The sequence below is a fragment of the Phyllostomus hastatus genome, unplaced genomic scaffold (assembly GCF_019186645.2).
Source record: "Phyllostomus hastatus isolate PE091 unplaced genomic scaffold, TTU_PhHast_1.1 phas_contig_58, whole genome shotgun sequence".
NCBI lineage: Eukaryota > Metazoa > Chordata > Mammalia > Chiroptera > Phyllostomidae > Phyllostomus > Phyllostomus hastatus.
The window spans coordinates 27,336,066-27,356,805 of NW_025333916.1; the positions used below are offsets into that span (position 1 = coordinate 27,336,066).

At 38.3% G+C, this 20,740-nt stretch overlaps 2 protein-coding genes across 2 annotated transcripts in view; one reads left to right on the top strand and one right to left on the bottom strand.

Annotated features, from left to right (window-relative positions):
* Positions 1–1,444: 1,444 nt before the first annotated feature.
* Positions 1,445–20,740, top strand: part of ADAMTS6 (ADAM metallopeptidase with thrombospondin type 1 motif 6) — a 238,208-nt gene continuing 218,912 nt past the window's right edge. Inside the window, exons 1-3 of the mRNA XM_045848398.1 lie at positions 1,445–1,697; positions 9,859–9,997; positions 12,158–12,522. Coding sequence (XP_045704354.1) covers positions 9,901–9,997; positions 12,158–12,522 — 462 coding nt within the window. The 5' untranslated portion in view covers positions 1,445–1,697; positions 9,859–9,900. The remainder of the gene's footprint in view (positions 1,698–9,858; positions 9,998–12,157; positions 12,523–20,740) is intronic.
* LOC123824957 (type III endosome membrane protein TEMP-like) lies at positions 5,176–7,920 on the bottom strand. The gene is made up of 2 exons (XM_045848373.1): positions 7,844–7,920; positions 5,176–5,524 (listed from the first exon to the last, which is right to left on the bottom strand). The coding sequence occupies exons 1-2, from the start codon at positions 7,918–7,920 to the stop codon at positions 5,176–5,178; spliced, it is 426 nt and encodes a 141-aa protein (XP_045704329.1).

Below are 20,740 nucleotides of genomic sequence, written 5' to 3' on the forward strand. Positions count from 1 at the left end.
AAATGATGCAGCAGATTCCACCGCTGAAAGACAACATTTGTCCTGAGCTATTTTCACATTTTTTCATGTTTCCGATTGGTGTGCCAGACTTTGTTTGCTTACTTGGGACCTGGAAAACATATTTGGGCATTTCCCCCACAGTTTTATGCCAGTGGCTTCCTCCCAGCAAATGAAAGTGAAAGTGCTACGTTGTAGTGGTGTTTTATCCTCAAAGTATGGACTGGCTTCTGGTGTGTAAGGGATGGGGGGGGGGCGGGAGGGTGGGATTGGGAGGCTTGAAGAGCCAGTTTTGAGGTTTTGTTTGTTTATCTTGAGATCACAGCAGGGTTCCTGTCCCCTCCACCCTTTTTGGGGGTCTGACTTCGGATTTGTTTTCTTTTGGGCAGTCATTGAGGTTTCATTCAATGTACTGAGTTAAAAAAAATACACTCCACTTGTAGCTTTCCCCGGTTGCACTTTAAAACACCATCCAGTCTCACCCTCATCTGGAAATAATGCAAGCTTCTCTCTCTTCCCCCGCTCCCTCCCCCGCCCCCTTTTTTCCTTTTAAAGCCCCACATAACCTGAAGTCAGTAATATGATGGAAAATATGCTGGTCTTAGTTTACTTTAGTCTACTCTCCCTTTTGGTGGCAATTTTACTTGTAGAGGTGTATTTTAAAAGCAGGCATTTGGTGCACATGTAGCTGCCCAGTCTTGAAATCTGTCACCGATGTAAACTTGCTGTAAGTTTCTTCACAGACACTGTTTATATGCAACTTCTAATATTTTTGTTGTGTGCACTTAAGAAAAGGTACCAGGAGGACATCAGAGATTTTAGCAGTGACACTAGTTCATCTAAAGTCATTCATCCTCTCCCTCCCCCTTCCTTTTTCCAAGAAACAACTAATCACAACCCAGGCTAGAATTTCTAAAAGAGGTTAGAGGAGGAGGAGGAAAAGAGGCGGAGTTGGATAGGGGATTGAGGTTAGAAGGGCCAGAATTTCTCTCATTCACAGGGTGGAAAAGTTGACATTGTCTAAGCCCTTCTGAATGGCTGGTAGTTGGTTACCCCGATTGTACCTCTACCTCCCCTCCCCCTCCACGTGACGACCCAGGACACATGCGCACCCGACGCCCGGCACATCTGCAGAACTGACGTCAGTGCTCTGCCTCCGAGGAAAGGCTGCCAAATTTTCTGCTGCAATTCAAGTTGGCTGGGGGCCGGTAGTGAGATCTAGGGCTACTTCAACAAAACTTGCTGCCCTTCCTGCTCCTCTTGTCTTCTTTTCTCCTGATACCTTTTGATGCTCTTCACATGTTATTTGCATAGCAAAGGCACTAAGCTGTCCAGGAAGAAAGGGCACCACTTCCACCCCCAATAAGTCTTTTTTTTTTCCTTCCTTTCTTTTTTTCTTTTCCTTTCCTTGGAGGTGGGGGGCGGGAGCAAAAGGGGGTTTGCAAAGGCAGCATCTCAGGATGATAGCCTGGTTGTATTGAAGGCATCTCTTTTTCTGCCAAATCGGAAAGTCCGTTCTCTCAAGCCTGGGTTAGCCAGACTATAGGGTTTTATTCTGGCTGCAGAATAACTAACTGACTGCTGTGGCTTTGCAAAGGGGGGCAGGAAAAAAAAAGTTTAGGAGAGGGAGTACGTGAGTCGTCCAGTGCAATCTCTATTGTTTGAAACTTACTTTTTATCAGAATTTGAAGATGAAAACGGTAAGGAAGACTTCACAATATTCAATGAAACCGTTTTTTAAAAAAAATATTAAAACTTGTGCTTTGCTTGTCTTCCGAATAACACGTAGAAAACTTTTTTCTGTGTGTGTGTGTGTGTTTAATGGCAATGAGTGAGCTTGACTGAACTCATTTTACAGATAGAAATCTTTTTAACTCCAGACTAGTCAGGATTGGAGAATTCTGGGTCTTGCAAGTATATTATGATGCAAAAATATATGTTTATTATACGGATAGATGTTTTGTGAAGTGTGACTTGATTATAATTATTGTGGTCTTTTAACTCATCACCAAATAGTAATCGGGAAAGTAATAATGATATGTATTTTAAACTGATTTCCAGCTTTCTTAAAGAAAAACCTTCTGCATTTTATGGTTTCATGTCAGTGTCTTAAGAATTCAGACAAGTGCATAGTTTATGCTTGGGCTCAGATGGCAGAATTAATGTGCTCGTTGTAGCCCCGATGCTCTAGGATATGTTAAGCTCTTAATAGGCTAATCAAAGAGATGGAAGCGTGTGTTTTTGATTTACTTTTGGCCACTTGGGACGTGCTAGACTCATAACCCTCCCGGAGCCTTGAATATCGGGGTATGTCTGTATATATAGTACATGGGATCAAAGTTCAGGGATTTGGGGGGGTGGAGTGTGTGCTGGAGGGGTTATTGGAAAGTGGCCTTCTGATAATGTGTACTACAATTCCTGTCTTTGGTAATTTCTTTCCTTGTTGTACTAGAAGAAAAGAGAGCGAGAGAGTGAGAAAGCGCACTGAGAGGGAACAAGAGAGTGAGTTTCTTACTCTTGTTTTTATTTGAGCTGCCGGTGCAACGCGTTTGGGCCAAATGCCAACTGTCTGGGTCACACGCGTTTTATCCAAATAGATTTAGCGCTGCTGTCTGGAAATGGGCTGCTGAATGTTAACTTCAGGATCAACTCAACCGGGGCAGCTCAGACTGTTACCCTCTGTCTGGGAGAAGTGGGATGGGGGGAGCGTGAGGGTGTGCAGAACTGGGGGAGGTGGGGGAGGAAAGGGGAAACTGAACCACTGCTTGGAACTTTTAAAAAGACACTGGAGTGTGATTTTCAACCTAATCTTTTATGTTTAAATATCTTGGACTAATTTTCTTTCTTTTGTTTTTCCTTCTCTTTTTCGCTGTTGTTGATTAGACTGAAACTTAGATGTGGGAATGACAGTTCTCAAAATTCATTGCAGGGAAAGAAATGTAAAATAAAGAAATGTTGTGTAGTTGAAGGAAATTGGGAAAATTAATTTTGTAAATAATTGTTTTCCTGTGTTCCACCAAAGTGGTAACTGCAATTCTGTTTTATATTAATTTAGTGCTTAAATGTGATCATTGGTGTTTTGGATTTTTGAAGCATAGCGTATAGAGGCAAGTAGTTGATTTCAAACAAATCAAATTCATTCATTTGCAACAAATGACAGCAATTTAAATCTATGTTGTGGTATTAATATTTTTGTGATTCTCAGGGAAAAAAATCTCTAACCTCAAGACCTGAAATATTTTAATACTTTTCATGTCTGGGCCAGTATGTGTGAAATTAATTCCTACTCTTGTCTACCCTTACCACTTCCTCTTCATTTCCTTAGCAACCACTAGTAGCTACTAGTGGTTTAGGATGGATTTCTATGCCAAATCCTATCCCGTGTGTGACTTTTGTGAGAGAATAAAGGAAGTTAACATATTAAGAGAGTTAATAGCAAGTTCTATAGAACATTTCTGAGGGGGTGGGAACAGAATAAAACTCTAAAGAGGTTGATAGGACATAGTTGATTATCAACATTTTGAACTAACCTCAAGAGAAAGAGGTGTTCGTTTTTCAGGAGAGAAGTTATAATACAGATAATGTACACCTGACTTGCTCTCTGGAAAAAAAACAGTTTGAGACAGTATGCAGTTTAGGGCTTGATTTTTGTAGAATGTTGTTTTGTTGGTGGCTCATTTGCTTTTCTTGATAGATAAGTTTTCAGAATGTTTAATTATACCTTTCCTTGGAAACCAATCTTACAAAGTTTATAAATGATCTGGAAACCTTTGTACTTATAGCCTGGTAGTGTCATTGGCATATAGTGTGACAATAAATATTTGTTGAGAGAAAATAAATAACGAGGGTTAAGATGGATGAAAGAAGTTGAGAAGGATGTTGTACATGTTCTTTTAGCTTCAGAATAATAGTTCAGGAGATGAAATTATTACCTTGGCTACTCCCAGATCACTTGAGTGGGAAGTAAAGATGATAGAGGAAAAAGACAAGTTAAGTACCCGTCAACCAGGGCAGACTACTGAGGGAATGACTGCAATGCAGGTTGTCCGATCTTATTTCTGTTTAGCTAGTGTAGCTTTGATCCGTGGAAACAGGTAAATGATCCCTTAACTTTATTGGCTGGTGCATTTGTGTTAGGGAAAAAAGCATACATGAAGTCAAAGTAAAATGAAAGTTTTGAGCCTTGTTTTTATATTTAAAGTATTGTAAGCCCAGTTATCATGACCTAAATTCTTGACTGTTTGCTCCAAAAGACAATGCGATGTAGCTGATTGATTCTATCATCATTTCCAACTATTCCACATTTTTGAGGGAAGGAGAAACATAAAACTATTTTTGAAGGAAGGCTTTTGAAAAGTGATGAGTCAGATTATGGGGGGGGCGGCTAATATTTGTTTAGCCATTAAAGTGAAGTGTGGGGACACTTCCCATCATGTGTAATCTGATTTAATCTCTCAACAAGTCTGTGTAAGGTAGATATCATTATCACAGTTTTATAGATGAAGAAACAGATCCAGAGAGTTTAAATAACTTGGAGTCCAGCCAGGACTCAAAGCCTTTGTGATTTTTGATAATAATGCTTCTGCTATATACAAAGTAAAGAGTTAATGCATTATGATTTCTGGACAATTATGTAATTTTAATGTTGTCTAAATTTTGGAAACTATATCTGGAAATGTCAGTGCCTCTACATAGTTGTTGATGATATGCAGATTAAGCTCTCCAGCAGGTTTCAAAAAGTAAGTTAACCCATTCATTTTAAAAAATTTCTTTTAACTGTTTAGATTACTCATTGGCAGGAAAGAAAATTCCAGTAAGAAACTTGGCACACTGATTTTCATCTGCTAAAATGTTATCACCTGGTATATAATAATAGCTAAGTAGGGAGAATAGTAGGGAAAGTCAAGAAAGGAAATCAAGAGCCTGACAGAGGCCTTATTTCCTTACTGAGGCCCTTGGAAGGCTTTATCTGGAGAATAGCAGAGAGCTGTTGAAGGTTAGTGAGCAGGAGAGGGTCAGTGTCACTTCCGAGGCTAGTGTCAGGGGAGGATTGCTCAACCCCTGGTCAGCCCTTAAGCCCTAGCCACCTACATCTCTGAGGTTAGTGGTTCCCATGTAATATTCGTAATACTTAAGCTGTCAGGCACATGGGGGCAGAGGGTGTCCAAAGACTGAGGCTCAGAGGTTGAAGTGATTCCTGATACCTTCCATCCCCAGCCTGCCAGCCCCAGGCTGAATGTGATTGTCCTCAATGAACCCATCATCATCTTCATCTTCAATCACCTCCGGACAGATGCCCTGCCTTGTCTCAGGCAGCAGGTGGTGCTTGTAGCTGGTGTGTGTTTGCAGCAGAGGTGCCTTTGGCAGCAAGTGCAATGAGGACAGAAAGGACCCCCCTACTCCCAGCACAACCCCCACCAGCACAGACCATGCCTGGGCCCTGGTGCTCAATCTAGGGGCCATAGCTAGTGCTGTGGGGAGCTCTGAGGGCCCCACAATGACTTGGTTTGTCTCACTCGTGGAGTGGCTAAAAGACACTTGTGATCCTCAGCCTTGTCCAGAAGAGCCCTGGCTCTAAGGAGATCCCCAGGTGCCAGGCAGCCCTGGGACATGGAGTCCTGTGGGAGGACTAGCTAGGTCTGGCGATTATCTTCAGGTAGAGCATCTGAGTAGAGGAATGCCTGGGAGGAGTGTCCAGGCTAAGAAAGCACCCTGATTTGGAGCCCTCCTCCTGCTCCCAAGAGCCCTCAGGGATTGGTGGGTTTCTCCTCCCAGTCCCCTACCCCATTCATTTCTATTGTGAGGTGACTAAGTGGTTAGATATGTTCGTTGTTGATATTAGTTGAACTTGAGCCAACTCACACACTTACTCTTAAGTTTCTTCACTGGCGTTCAAGGCTTGAAAAAAGTGGGGAGTGAGGGTTTGGGTGAAAAAGGAGAAAGAAAGCCAAATTTATTGAGTGCTCATGTGCCAGATACTTGTAGCTAGTGGTGGAACCAATACTGTAACTCTGGTTTATTTAACCTCCAAGCTCCTGCTCTTTTTGCCATGCACCAGTGCCCTTTTTACTACAAGTTCTTAAATCAAATGTTAGTCTACTTCTGGCCAAATAGTTACATATTACTTTTTCTCTCAATGCTACTGGGTTACTTAACTTGGGTGTTTATAGGACAGTGTTAGTAATGGTAAGAGTGGAGGTTACAAAAATGTGAAGAGTAAGAAGTTTCTCAAGGGGGAAAGGAGTCAACTGTAAGAAATAAGATCAGCCAACTATATTGCTTGTTATTAGTTTGTATAAGTTTGCCATTAGTTTCAGAGCCCAGGAAAGTAGGGAAAAAAAGGATGAGTAATTCAGTATAAATCTATCACTGGTGCTAGAAAATTAATTGAAATGTGTTAATTATATATTCCTTTTTAAAATATTAGTTTAAAGCATTGGAGGCACTCCCTTAACGAGAGACATGATTATGGAAACACTCAATTGGCCTGAAAAAATTAAAATGACAAAGAGGGAAAGTTGCTCATGAAACAACAGGGAGTTGAGATTGTATGTAAGGAGGTTGGAATCAAGATAACCGGGTCGCGTTCATTCCTGTTACTAAATAACAAGAACCAGGATTGGTAACAAATCTCTTCATAGATTTGTGCCAGAGAAGGGACATATAGTGTCTGCTGTCTTGCGTAAATCATTGTTGAAGTAAGTTTGAAATGAAACAATTATTGTGTATAAAGTTGCTTAAAACTATTTGCATTAATTAACCTATGCCATTTATGAAAGTTTTCTTTGATAGTTGTTAGAATGCCTTAAACTGAAAGTGTGATATAATAGAAAGAATTTAGACTTTAGATTCAAGTATTCTTGTCAATAACTCTGGGCTCTGCTTTCTTTCTTTTCTTTTTTTTTTTTTTTTAAGCTGTGGGCTATGACCACTGTGAGCTTCAACTTCATTATCTGTAAATCGGCAGCTGTATTAGTTATCAGTTGTTGCAAAAAATGAAACAACCCCTAAACTTAGTGGCTTAAAATTACACACATTTATTATCTCAGAGTCCCTGTGGTTCAGGAGTCTGGGTGTGGCTGAGCTATGTCTTCCCTTCACGGTCTCTAAAGAAGCACCATGAAGGTGTTGGCCAGGACTGGGGTCACCACAGAAGGCTCCACAGGGAAGGGTTCTGCTTCCGAACTTACATTATCCATGGGCAGGATTCAGTTTCTTGCAGGCTATTGCATGGAAGGCCTCATTTCTCTGCCCCTGGCTTTCTGAAAGCTGCTCTCAGTTCCTTGCCATGTGAGCCTCCATATGGCAGCTTGCTCTTCATTAAAATCAGCAAGGGAGAGAGTCTACTAGTTAGCTGGAAGTTAGAATCTTTTTTGATTTAGTCATGGAAGTGACATCCCCTCCACATTGGGGTCTTTAATTGGTTATGAGCAAATGACTTAAGGGAAGACCTGGCCCAGTAGCTCAGTCGGTTAGAGTGTCATTCTGATACGCCAAGGTTGCGGGTTCGATCTCAAGTCAGGGCACATACAAGAATCAACCAATGAATGCATCAGTTAGTGGAACAACAAATTGATGTTTCCCTCTTTTTCCTTTCCCCTCTCTACAAAATCAATAAAAAATTATTCAAAGAAAGGGGCCTGGATACCAGGAAACAGGATTAGAGTCTGCCTCACACAGGGCCACTAATTCCTACTTCATAGGTGGTTGTATGTATTCAAAGAAGTGACATATATTTACAATTCTTTGTTTTTGGTCTGACCCTCAACTACCTTTCTAGATATTACCTGTTAGTCTTCTGCATAGGAGAAGACTATTACTAATACTATTTTCCATCTTTTCTTACCAGTTAGACTTGGTGGAATCTAATTCTTTAATTTGTAATGATAGCCCCGGCAATGTGACTTGTGAAATTTGATTCATCTTCTAGAGCCTATCTCAAACGCTACTTTTTTGATAAGCTTTCCTGGATTCATCCTGCTCTGATTCAGAAGTCATGTCCTCATCTGATCTGTGACACTTCGCAGGACATCATCACGGCATCTGCCAGTCTGCCTTGAATTTTTTCTTTGTGACTTAGATTATGAGCAATGGTTGTGGCAGCCTTTTCTGTATCCCTTGTTGCTCATTGTGGGAGCGTAGTAAGACAATATTTGTTGGTTAATGAGTTAGTTTTCCCAAGGTATAGTATTTTAATAACTTGTAGAGACAGACCTAGAGAATTTTAAATGGTTGTGGTTATTTTATGTGTTGTAATAATTGATATTTCTAGCACCAGAGGGAATAAAGTATTCCACATCAGTTAATTTTAAAATTATTACAAATATTCTTTTAAGTACCTAAAGTGATTTTATTTTGACTATTTATTTATTCATTTATTTACTCTTTCATTTTTTCAACCAACAAATATGTAATTATTTATTATGATAATCCATATATTAGAGACATAGGATGAAAATGTCTAACATCTTTCGTGCACTTTTTTTAATCTTTAGAGTAAGTTATTTTATCAAGAGTAATTTAACTTTTCATTCCTGACTCAGGCACTAGTATTTTGAGTATCAGACACTGAGCTATAATGCACAGTTGGAACTAATAAACCATATGAGTGAGGACTGTTTGCCTCTACCTCAAACTGTATTGCTTTGGGGCTCTAAAACTACTTTTTAGGTGTTTTTCTCCTTTTCTGTTGCTTTTGTGATGTAAATGAGATCATTTCTAGACCCTTTATTTTCTTAAGTACTGTGTGCTGGGAAGTCAGGCAGCCAGGTATGCTAATTTTCTGTATAAAACGTGAATTCATGGACTCTGAGTGAGGTTGTAAGTTGAAGGGAACATGTATGAAAAAGAGCTTGAAATTTGTTGTGATGCCTGAAATGAATTTTTAAAGATTATTTTCTTTTCAGAAAATGAATTTCTTTTCCTTTCAGTTCGATTCTAGATAGTCGAAACTGTATTATGTGTGTTGCTTTATATGTCACCTAAGACTTCCAGATAAAGTCAAGGGTTACAGCAGATATGGTTCAACTCTCTAGAAATTTGGTTTGTGTTGCTGTCTGAGCGAGCAGGCAGCAGCTCAGTGGCACTGTGTGTGTGTGTGGATCTAGTCTGTGAGGAAAAATGACAGGGGCCCCAGAAAGCACCACATCAGTCTGTAGACTTGAGTGCTCTAGGAAGCACGTGAAGAACGGGGTCATGTATTGTCTAACACTTTCATAAAATAAACTTTGTGAAGTCAGCCTACTTTTTAGTTCATCAAAAGCAGGTTAGTCACTGCATACCCTTATATTGTTATCTTCAAAGTTTCTTTATTTTTTAATTAAATTTATTGGAGTGACATTGGTGAGTGAAATATATAGGTTTCAGGTATATGTTTCTATAATATATCATCTGTATATCATATTGTACAAAGTTTTTTTTAAAAGAAATTTTGTCTTTAGATTCTTCTTTGATCATTAAATAGCTCTGACATCCTGCTAAACATTTAGATTTCTAATGCTGTGTTTAGTCTTGTGAACTTTATTTAGACTATAAAGAACAACAGTGGTCTAATTTAACTATATTAAGTTATTTCGTAGTATATGTCCTTTGGCAAGCATTTGGCAACACAGATCTATCCATTCAGGATATTTCACAGTTAACTTAAATTTTTTTGTTTTTGTAGGTTTGAAAAATGGCCATACTGTAGTAACTAATCAGCCTAATGCTTTGCTTATGAAAATTTTACCATCATTCAATTTTTTCATTTTGGGTTGAAAAAAATGAATCCAGATATAGAAGAAAGTACGGGACATTCTAAAAAAGTCCCTGTTAAACAGTGGACTGTCTAATAACTAATCTGCTGTGGTATTGACTCTCCAGCACATAGGTAGCCCTCCAAAAAATCATCCAGTTTGCTAAATTATGGAAATTCTGTGGAAGACGTTGACCTGGATTTTGAGCCTCATCATGGCTTCATCGGAATTTCATAGTGACCACAGGCTCTCCTACAGTTCACAAGGTAGGAGCCCCGCTTTTGAAACTGACAAGAGATACTGCTGTTAATCTGGCAAGAAAAGATTCTGCGTATTTAATTTGGGTAACCATTTTCTTTGGGATATGTAGTGATAGCAGCTTTATCAGTTCAGTGCTTATTTCATAAATGTCAAGGATTCTGAAAGTCTGTTTAACTTGTTTTGCTAATATTTAATATCCAGTGGATTTTAGAGTTTACGGGTCTCTTTCAGAAGATAAGAGACCCAGACCTCTTCTTTGGAATCGTAAGCTGTTGTAGGCTCATTCATTGTTAGGGCTTACAGGTAATGTTATGTTCAAGAGCAGTTCAAAGATTTCTGTTATGAAAGACCAAGAAATCAGAAAAATTCTGATACAAGGTTTTTCTAATATGGATCCATAGTGAAAAAAACTTTCCCTAACTTAAGAATTCTGATACTTTAGAATTCTAGTTCTTAGACTAAAAACGGAATAAAAATAAAAGAGTTGTAAGAAGTTCAGTTTTTCAAATTTGAACTCATAGATCCCTATTATTTTCATTCATAGAACTGAACTTTGTATCATAGAAAAGATCTTAACAGAAAGTTACCAGGAGCGAATGTCATTTGTTTTCCAGTCCTCATAGAATTTTTGCAAGTGTACCTTTTGGATTTCCTTCCCATGAATGTACGGTAACATCACTTTTGGGTGCTGATGAACCAGATTTTCAGGTTCCTGTAGACCGATATCTAGAAATCCATATATACAAAATGTGGCTCTCAAAGTAGATCAACAAAGCCTTTACATTTGGTATGAACTCTTATTCATGAGCAGTGACATACTTACTGTCATTTGAATTATTCCCATTGGCTCATAGTTTCATAGGAGTTTATATTCGTGGGTGAACTCCATGTATAGTGAGTGAGGCATCAGGGAAACGTTTGGTTTTCCGTAGTATTTTAGTAAACCTCGCTAAAAGGAAGATGTGGTTAAGAACGTAGATCGATAATATTTGGTATACCTAAATAACAAAAAATATATAGTCCTATGGTTTTTTGTCATTCTGATGATTTTCTAACATCTTTATTGAGATACAATAGATACACTACATAGTTTACCCATTATTAAAGTGTCCAATTCAAACGGTTTATAGTATATTCAGAGTTGAACAACCTTGACCGCAATAAGTTTTAGAACATTTTCACCATCCTAAAGAGAAACTGTGCTTGTTAACACTCACAAATCTCCTCTTAACCATCCTGCATCCCTAGCCCTAGGCACCCTCTACTTCTGTCTCTAGAGATTTGCTTATTCTGGGTATTTCTATATAAATGGAATCATATAATATATGGTCTTTTGTGCTGTTTTCTTTCACTTAGCATGTTTTTGTAATGTTAGACAATGAACTTTGATTATGAAAGCAGTTATGAAGATTCATTCATGTCATGGCATGTTTCAGTCCTATATTCCTTTTTATTGCAGAATTATGGGAATACACCACATTTTACTCATTTATTTATCACTTGATGGACATTTGGGTTATTTATTCCTTTTAGCTTTATGGATAACACTGCTATGAGCATTCGTGTGCTAGTTTTTCTGTGGATTTGTGTTTTCATTTTCTTGGGTGTATACGTAGCAATGCAATTGCTGGGTCAGATTGTAGTTCTGTGTTTAATCTTTAGAGGAATTGCCAGACTGTTTCAGAAATTGGCTAACTGAACATTTATTTTAAAATTTTTCTTCAAGGCTGTAGAGATTCTGCATAAACTTTTTCGGATGACTTTCAGAACATTTTAACTGAACTAAATTCTATACTCTTTTACATATGTGTGTTTTTTGCTGTTTTAAATTTCAATATAAAATATTCATATTTCCTGTACAATTTTGCCCTTTGATTTTATGTTTTTTAAATTAAATTTTAAGCAGAAAAATAGTCTTTTGCTTTTAAAATAATATTAAAATAATGTTATTTTGAGGAATGAAATAATTGAAATTATCTTTATATTTTAAAAATTTACTCTTTCAATTTGTTTACTATAACATTTTTTGGCTATAACTCATATATAATGGTGCATAGTTTTAGCCAGTATATTTGTTGTTTATATTGCTACTTTGTTGTTCTATTAAATTTTCTTTTCTTCCATGTGTTTTTTTTTTCTGGATTCTCTGCCTTATGATTACAAAGAGGAATTCCTGACTCATCTAGAACACTATCAGCTGACTATTCCAATAAGGGTTGACCAAAATGGAGCTTTCCTCAGCTTTACTGTGAAAAATGATAAACACAACCGGAGAAGACGGAGTATGGACCCTATCGATCCACAGCAGGCCGCATCTAATTTATTTTTTAAACTTTCAGCCTATGGCAAGCACTTTCACCTAAACTTGACTCTCAACACAGATTTTGTGTCAAAACATTTCACCGTAGAATACTGGGGGAAGGATGGACCCCAGTGGAAGCATGATTTTTTAGACAACTGTCATTACACAGGATATTTGCAAGACCAACATAGTACAACTAAGGTGGCTTTAAGCAACTGTATTGGGTTGGTAAGTAGATGTGGTCATTTCAAATTTCTTATGGGGAAAAATTTTGCAATGTAAATGTCTCCCCTCAGATTAAAAGATACATATATATACTCATGGGTGGTTTAAGTAGGGAAGGCAACTGTCTAAATATTTTTGTTATTTCTGCTGGTTTTGATAATCTTTTTGATAATGTTTGCATTGATTTTCCAAAATAAGAACTATATTTTAAAACCTATATTATCAGTAGAAGAATGAATGAAACCTCAGGTTTAATTTTAGATTTAAGTTTTTCTGTCCAAGTAAGATATCTTTTAGGCATAAACAAAACTCACTCATTGGTTAAGAGTTTAAGATTATGTGTGCATGTATGAGTGCATATTATTTCAGGAAACCATGACACTGATTGCCTCTTTAGGTTTCTTTCTATAATAATTTTCTATGGTAGGCAACATAGCTTAATTATGTATGACCTACATATGGTTATAAATTCTTTTTTTTTAAAGATTTTCTTTATTTATTTTTAGGGAGGGTAGGGAGGGAGGGAGAGAAAGAGAGAGAGAGAGAGAGAGAAACATCAATGTGCGGTTGCTGGGGGTTATGGCCTGCAACCCAGGAATGTACCCTGGCTGGGAATCGAACCTGGAACATTTTGGTTCCCAGCCCGCGCTCAATCCACTGAGCTACGCCACCCAGGGCTTGGTTATAAATTCTTGAAGCAAAATTTTTATATCAGTATCTCTTTATGAAATAATATTTTCCTGCATTTATCTAATGATTGATTAAATATCTTATTTTACTTAGAAGGTGGATTTCATTAGTGTAGGGTTTATCCTGGGCATTTGAGTCGATTCTAGTTTAATGGTAAATACACAGTTCAAGGTTGCAGAGCAAAGTTATATTCCCATACTTTCTCTACAGCTTTTATCCTATTCAGAGTAGTGTAGATGTTCCATTAAGCTCTACCTGGCCCTTGCTGGTGTGGCTCAGTTGGTTGGAGCGTCGTCCCATACACGAAAAGTTTGGCAGTTTGATTCCCGACCAGGGCACACACCTAGGTTGCAGGTTCAATCCTCAGTTGAAGTGTGATGTTTCTCTCACACATTGGTGTTTTTCTCTCTCTTTCCCTTCTGCTCTCTCTCTCTCTCTCTCAAATCAATAGACATTTAAAAAAATTATAAAAAGTTCTATCTGTGTAAAAGAGCTTAAACATTTTGATGCTCAAGGCATATTTTCAGTAACTATTTTTCCTTACTCTATGACACTCACATCCTTATTTCTACTTCAATATAAAAAACACATAATTAGAGTTGGATTTAAATAAGTCCTAACTTTGAAAAGAGTATCAAGAACCTCACAGTTTAGGACAATTTCCACTACAGAATTTGCTCAGATTATCCATTTTCTATAACTGTTAAAGCGTCAAAATGATTGTTTAGATTTTAAGATTTGGGTTTAATTCTTTTAAATAGACATATTGAGTACATTTATCACTAGTTTCTTTCTCTGTAAGGAGCATTAGGCTAAATATATGAAACATTTATCTTTTTAAATAAAAATAAAGTATTCAAAATAAATGTATTTTAAAACCTTTCATATGTTAAAATGAAAGTTGCTGTTAAATATAATAGAAAAATACTGTTTCTAGTCATTGATCAAGCCTTTTAAGTTTGACAGCAACATTAATAATGCCACTTATAGTTTTTTAAAAAATATTTTAAAAATTTATTTTTAGAGAGGGGAAGGGAGGAAGAAAGAGAGGGAGAGAAACATTGATGTGCGGTTGCCTCTCACATGCTCCCTACCCAGGGACCTGGCCTGCAACCCAGGCATGTGACTTAACTGGGAATCAAACCAGAGATCCTTTTGTTCGCAGGTCAGCACGCAATCCACTGAGCCACACCAGCCAGGGCCATTTATAGTTTTTAAAAACGTTTAAATAAAGATTTATTTATTTATTTTTAGAGAAAAGGGAAGGGAGGGAGAAAGAGAGGAAGAGAAACATCGATGTGAGAGAGAAACATCGATCAGTTGTCTCTCATACATGTCCCAACTAGGGAGACCAGGAACCGAACCTGCAACCCATGTATGTGCCCTGACTGGGAATCCACTCATGACCCTTCACTTTGAGGAAAGAAGTCCAACCAAATGATCCATATCAGTCAGGGATGCCACTGATATTTTTAACAGGGTAGTAAATTGAACAAATTTGAGATTTGGGGGAAAAAAAACTAATTCCATTGTAAAATTTGAGGGAAGAGGAGTTATTGGAGATATAAAGAAGTTAAATAGAAAATATAGGAGATAGTGAAAGCTTTTATAAATCTATGGCACTGGGAATGGAAAAGATAAAATGAAATTGAACCACATTTTGGTGAGAAAATTTGGAGGATTTGTACTTTATTAATTTTTTTCTTCCCTGGTCTCTGGTCAGACCATATAGTACATAGTAGATATTTAATAATATTTTATAAGTTGAAATAGAATTGAACTGGATGTGGAATGAAGGGGAGAAAGTAATTGAAGAGAGCTGAGTTTTCTTTTTAGGGTGAGGGTAGTTTATGAGTTTTACTAGTTGAGAAAGGGCATGCCAGTGGAATGCTGGACTGAAGGAGAAGATGAAGAGAGTGATTTTGGTGCAGTAAAGGTGAGAAATATAAAGAAATGAAGGTTAACAATTTCTAGTTGGGGTTTGAGAAACACAGCTCTGAAATGTAAAAAAGAATTTAATTCTGGGAACAAGTAATTTGGGAGTCATTAATACAAGCGTCTGTTTATGAAATTATGAAAGATCTTGCAAACAAGATCTTGAGACAAAAGTGACAATAAGGTTGAAAGTGGAAACTCTTCTACACTTAAGAAGACAGCAGAGTGCCGCCTGACTATTCTTTATCCACATTGAGAATGTGTGTCTCTCGTTACCTTCCTCTATTTATCAACACTTTTCTTTTTTAACTTTGCTTCCTAACCAAACTGTGTAGTTCATACTGACTAACTCTGATTACTTGGTTAAGGCGAGGCCTGTCATGTTTGTCCACTGAAGTTTCTATTTTCCTCTTGGCAACTGATAAGGAATTTGTGGGCAGACACCTTGAGACTGTTAATGTCCTGTTCCTCATCACACTTTTACCCACCAGTCTTAGTAACCCCCATCTTCATTCTTATTTTGTATCATGTTACAGTTTTAATGACATGAACATGTAAACAAATTTTAAAAAATCCCAGTTTTTAAAGGCCCCTTGTAACCAATTCTGTTTTTAATTGTTCTATAAAGAATAGTTTTTAATGTAGAGAATAGATTGGGGGTAGACCATAAGTTCAGCTGTATGTGTTAAATTTGAGAATGTTCTATGGGATGTTGGATATGCAGAAGAAATGTGCATTATGAAGTTAAGAATTTTGAGAGTCATCAATAAATGGATGACAGAGTCAGGAGATTATATGGAATTGCTTAGATGGGGAGATAGGTAGAATAAAGAAGAGGTCTGAGGGCCGAACCTTTGGGCACTCCAAGGGCTTAAAGAGGCTAGAAAGATATGGAGGAGAACAGCAAAGACAGCGGAGTAAGAAAACCAGGCAAACTCTTGGAAACCAAGTAAGAACGTATTTCAAGAGCAAAATGCTGCTGAGTCTAAATAAGAGTAGGCTGAAAACTAATCATTGAATTTATCAATGAACAGGTAATTGGTGACTTTGACAAAAGCATTTTTGGTGAAGTCATGGTGAGGTTTGAAGAAGAAGCAAAGACCTGATTAGCAAACATTCAAGAAGGAATACGAGAAGAGAAAAGATTACATAGACAGTGTTATAAGGAATTTTGGAAAAGCAAGAAATGATCAGTTGCTGCAGGCAGAAGTCGAGGATGAACATATTGTTTTGCTTGATAGGAATGATTATATATAGAGAAGGGAAGTTTTTGGAGTGATTTTCTTTATAGGGAGGGAAGGGGTGGGTCATCTGCATAAATGGACTAATTATCCTTAGCTAGGGGACTAGACAGCTCATCTATAATAACAGGATATAAAAATAGATTATAAGGACTTGAGATTCAGGCAGGTGGGGTATTTGTGGTTGTCGGAGTCTGTAAGAGGTTGTGCCATGTTATTTATTGGAAGAGAAGGTAGGAAAATGAGGTGTTAGGAGATTATGAGGAGAGGAGAAGATATGAAATATTTATGTAGGTGATCAGGATACTGAATAAGCCAGAGAAACATAGTATAATTGCCATGAAGCATTAAGGACTCAGTTGAGATTATGATAATGAAGTTAAGTGAGAGTAGTGGGCATCTCAGTGTGTTTACCTCTGGCTAAATGCAGCTGCAAGGGTGTAGGTCCAGAGGAGCAAAATTATGTTTAATCAGGTGTAGTTTAGCCAGATAAATTTCATGAAAGGAGAAAAGGGTAAGGGGATTGCAGGTGGAATGGAAGCTGGGTTGGGAGGAAAGAGAGGACATGAACTGGGTGGACCATGAAAGGATCAGTGGGTCCTGTTGGGCATCAAAGGACTGTACTTGGAGTTGAGATACCAGAGAGACAGTGCTGGAAAGAGAGAAGAATGGAGTACTTGAATATGGCAAGATTGTCAATATTGGTAATGCTGAAGTCTAGGTTTTGACTGTGGGTGTGAATATCTAAGGTAAGGTGAAGGACAAGATACTTGAGAGAGAGGAGGCCAGGAATTGGGAAGGCAGGTATTGGAAACACCAGCTGAGTCTGTAGTTCTTACCCTGGGGCCCTTGGGTAGAATCCAGGGGGGTCGTGAACTGGAATGGGGGGGAAAAGCATCTTTATTTTTATTAATTCTTAGCTGAATCTAACATTTCCTTTTATTATGTACATAGCTAACAAACCACAAAAGTAATAACAGTTCCTGTGACTTTGTCCCCAGTAGAAATGATAGATATTTTCATATCATTTTATAGTTTGTATAGGTTCTTCAAAATATTAATGGTAATCACTGTTGTGAAATTATGTTAATTATTAGGTTCATTGAAGATCTTATTTAAAGTGTTATAAAAGTCATATGTATTACATTAAAATATTTTGATACTTATATTTACTGCAATTGCTTTTATTTATAATCCTTTTTTTCCTGTAATTAAAATATTCTGAAAAATGATACTTAGGCTTCATCCCCAGACTTCCCAAGGGACTCAGGGCACCTGTGCATTCATGTACACACAAAAATTGTAAGAACCAATGATATTGGAGTCAATAATTATTTCAGGATTGGTATTGCAGAGTGACAGTGACCCAGAAGCTAGAGTGTTTCAGGAATGAGGAAAGCGACCCTGGGTCAGTAGATAAATGCAGCCAGAAGAGGGAGAAGGTGATGGCTTGAGATTCAAAGCGGGTGGGTTTTGTTTGTTTGAGTTTTTTTGGAGGAGAGGAGTTTTTTTGGAGAATTGATTGGAACTGGCAGTGAGTCACGAGGACATATACCATACTTGCAAGTACAATCAGATGCCTGTGGGAGAGAAAGCACCCACTGTTCTAGAGGATTACAGGGGAGAGTGTCACTGAAGGAAATTCAGGTTTTTGTTGGAGCCAGATGAAGTGAACATTCACAGGTGAGGCTGAGGGTATAAGAAATTTTGTTGACAAATGACCTTGAGTTTGAGAGGTCATGGCGGAAGTGTTTTTAATGGTGAAGGGGGACCATAGCAGATGGGATTGGAAAACATGATGTGTGTAATCATATGGGGAAGAGACTCCAGGGGAAGGGACTTGGTCTTGAAAGGACTGGTATGGCAAGGAAAGAGGGCATGATGGGATTAATCCTGGTGGTCCTGAGGCTGACAGTGTGGAGGTGAGGGGGAACCTGAGGGAAGTGAGAGCAGGGCCCTTGCTAGGCATGCACGGATTTCTGGCAGTCCCACTTAACTCAGCTCCTCCGACCTCTGGCCCCAACCCCTTTCTGATTTCATAATTGCTTCCCCTTCCCTCCCTGTAGCCACAGTAGTTTCTTGTTTCTCAAATACTGTGCACGTGTTCCTACCCTATTGCCACGCAAAGGCAATGCCATTCACACCAATCTGCTTTTTCCCAAGATACCTGTTTGGCTTGCTCCTTTTCATTGTCTCAGTGTCAAGTACTCCATTCTTCTCTCTTTCCAGCACTGTCTTTCTAGTGTCTCAACTCCAAGCACAGTCCTTTGATGCCCAGCAGGACCCACTGATCTTTTCATTGTCCACCTAATTCATGTCCTCTCTTTCCTCCCATCCCAGTTCTATTCCACCTGCAATCCCCTTGCTCTTTTTTCCCTTCATGGGATTTATTTGGCTAAACTAAAATCCTGATCACTTGGCTTACATTTCTGTTCAAATGTCACCTTTTTAGACAAGATGCTTCTGATCATCCTAAAGAGTTTGTAGAATTCCCTTACTTGTAATTACTCTCTATTCTCTTACACTGTTTTATTTTTTGTCTTAACATTGATCACTACCTGATTGGTCGTTTATCTATTGAATGAACTGCTTTTTTCTAGCTCCTCCCCCCAGGATGTAAGCTCCATGATAGAGTCAGAACTTTGTTCTGTTTGTTATTGTACCCCTGCCCTCTAGAACAGCACCTGCCATGTGATAGGCATTCAAAGCCTACTTGGTGAATGAATGGATAAAGTCAGAAACAGCCTCAGAGGATAAGGGAGTTACAGTATAGTAGCGCAGAGTCCAGGCTCCAAAGTTAATCAAGTGAGTCTGTTACTCAGCTTCACTCAATCTTGGTGTCTCATCAACTCAGAAGAGCTGATTGTGGCACTTACTTCAAAGAGCTATTGAGATTATATGAGGTAATGTGTGTGAACATCTTACAGAGTACCTAACATTTAAAATCCAGAGTCTTTCCATTCTCGAAATTAGAGTTTGTGTTTAATTACAAGGCTTGTGACTCTGTTTTCCCCAGCAAGCCGAGTTTTGTGTCTTGAGTGACTGGCCCATGGTCCAGCATGACATGACTTTGGTGCTCTTCCCTGCTCTCCTGCCAACACTTCTTATACATACTCTCTTCCCTGCAGGGACCCAGTTCAGTTTACTAACACATTGTTAACCTTCCCAGTAAAGTAATTCGTGCTCAGGTGTTAGAGTATTTAATGACAGATTATGATGTTCCTGTCAGTATTTGCATTTAATTTAGAGACTAATATCTTAAGAGTAAAGCAAATAATAGTGGAAATAATACAAAATGACTAAGGACTTTTTTTTTTTGCATTCCTTAGTTCATGTCGTATAGGTAGCTGCCAACTTCATCTATGAGTTAGAGCAGTTCTGATTATGTCTTATCTTTCCCAGCATATGATATACAACATCAATTTCCCTAAACAGAATCACAGAGGTTTAGATTCAAAGGGACCTTAGAGATTATCTGGACCAGAGGCTTTCAGCTATTTTCTTTTTAAAGCAGTGAAACCCTTTTCTCAAATGAAATGTTATGTGGAAACTTAATATATAGATTAATAAAGGCACAGCTGATTCCTAAACCCAGGAATCCAAGCCTTGTAGGTCTCTCTTTGTTGTCTGGGGCAGTCCCCTGAGGGCACTTCCATGGAACCCTTAGGGCTCCCCGGAGTGCTGTTTTCAAACCACTAATTTATACCAACCCTTTCATTTTTCCAGCTGAGGAAATAGACCCAGAGAGTTTGTGTTTTATCCAGTGCTCCAGGGTAAATTAGTTGGATTAGGAGCGGTTCTCACGAGTGCCGCACTTAGGAAAATATGAGTAGACAAGGATGGAAGTTCTTATTTCTGATGTGGATAACTTCTGCTATCTCATTTCTTTTTTAAAGCTCTTATTTACTTATTTTTAGAGAGAGGGGAAGGGAGGGAGAAAGAGAGAGAAAGAAACATCGATGTGTGAGAGAAACGTCATTGATCGGTTGCCTCTGCATGCCCCCAACCAGGGACCTGACCCACAGCCCAGACATGTGCCCTGACTGGAATCGAACCAGTGACCTTTCGCTCTGTGGAGTGACACCCAACCCACTGAGCCACGCCAGTCAGGGCATATCTCATTTCTTTTACTCAGCATGGTGTACATAGTACATACAGGACAGTTTCAATGGCTGTAACTGATACAAAGAAATATAAAACAGAACCCTTTGCCTTAAGAAAGCAACTAGTATACTTGGGAATAAAAAACATGCAGTGGAGAAGTTATACAACATTTAAATATAGCTCCAAGAGTTGAGATGTTGCAACGCAGTGTGGAATTAATTAAAATAAATTAATTAAAAATAAATAATAAG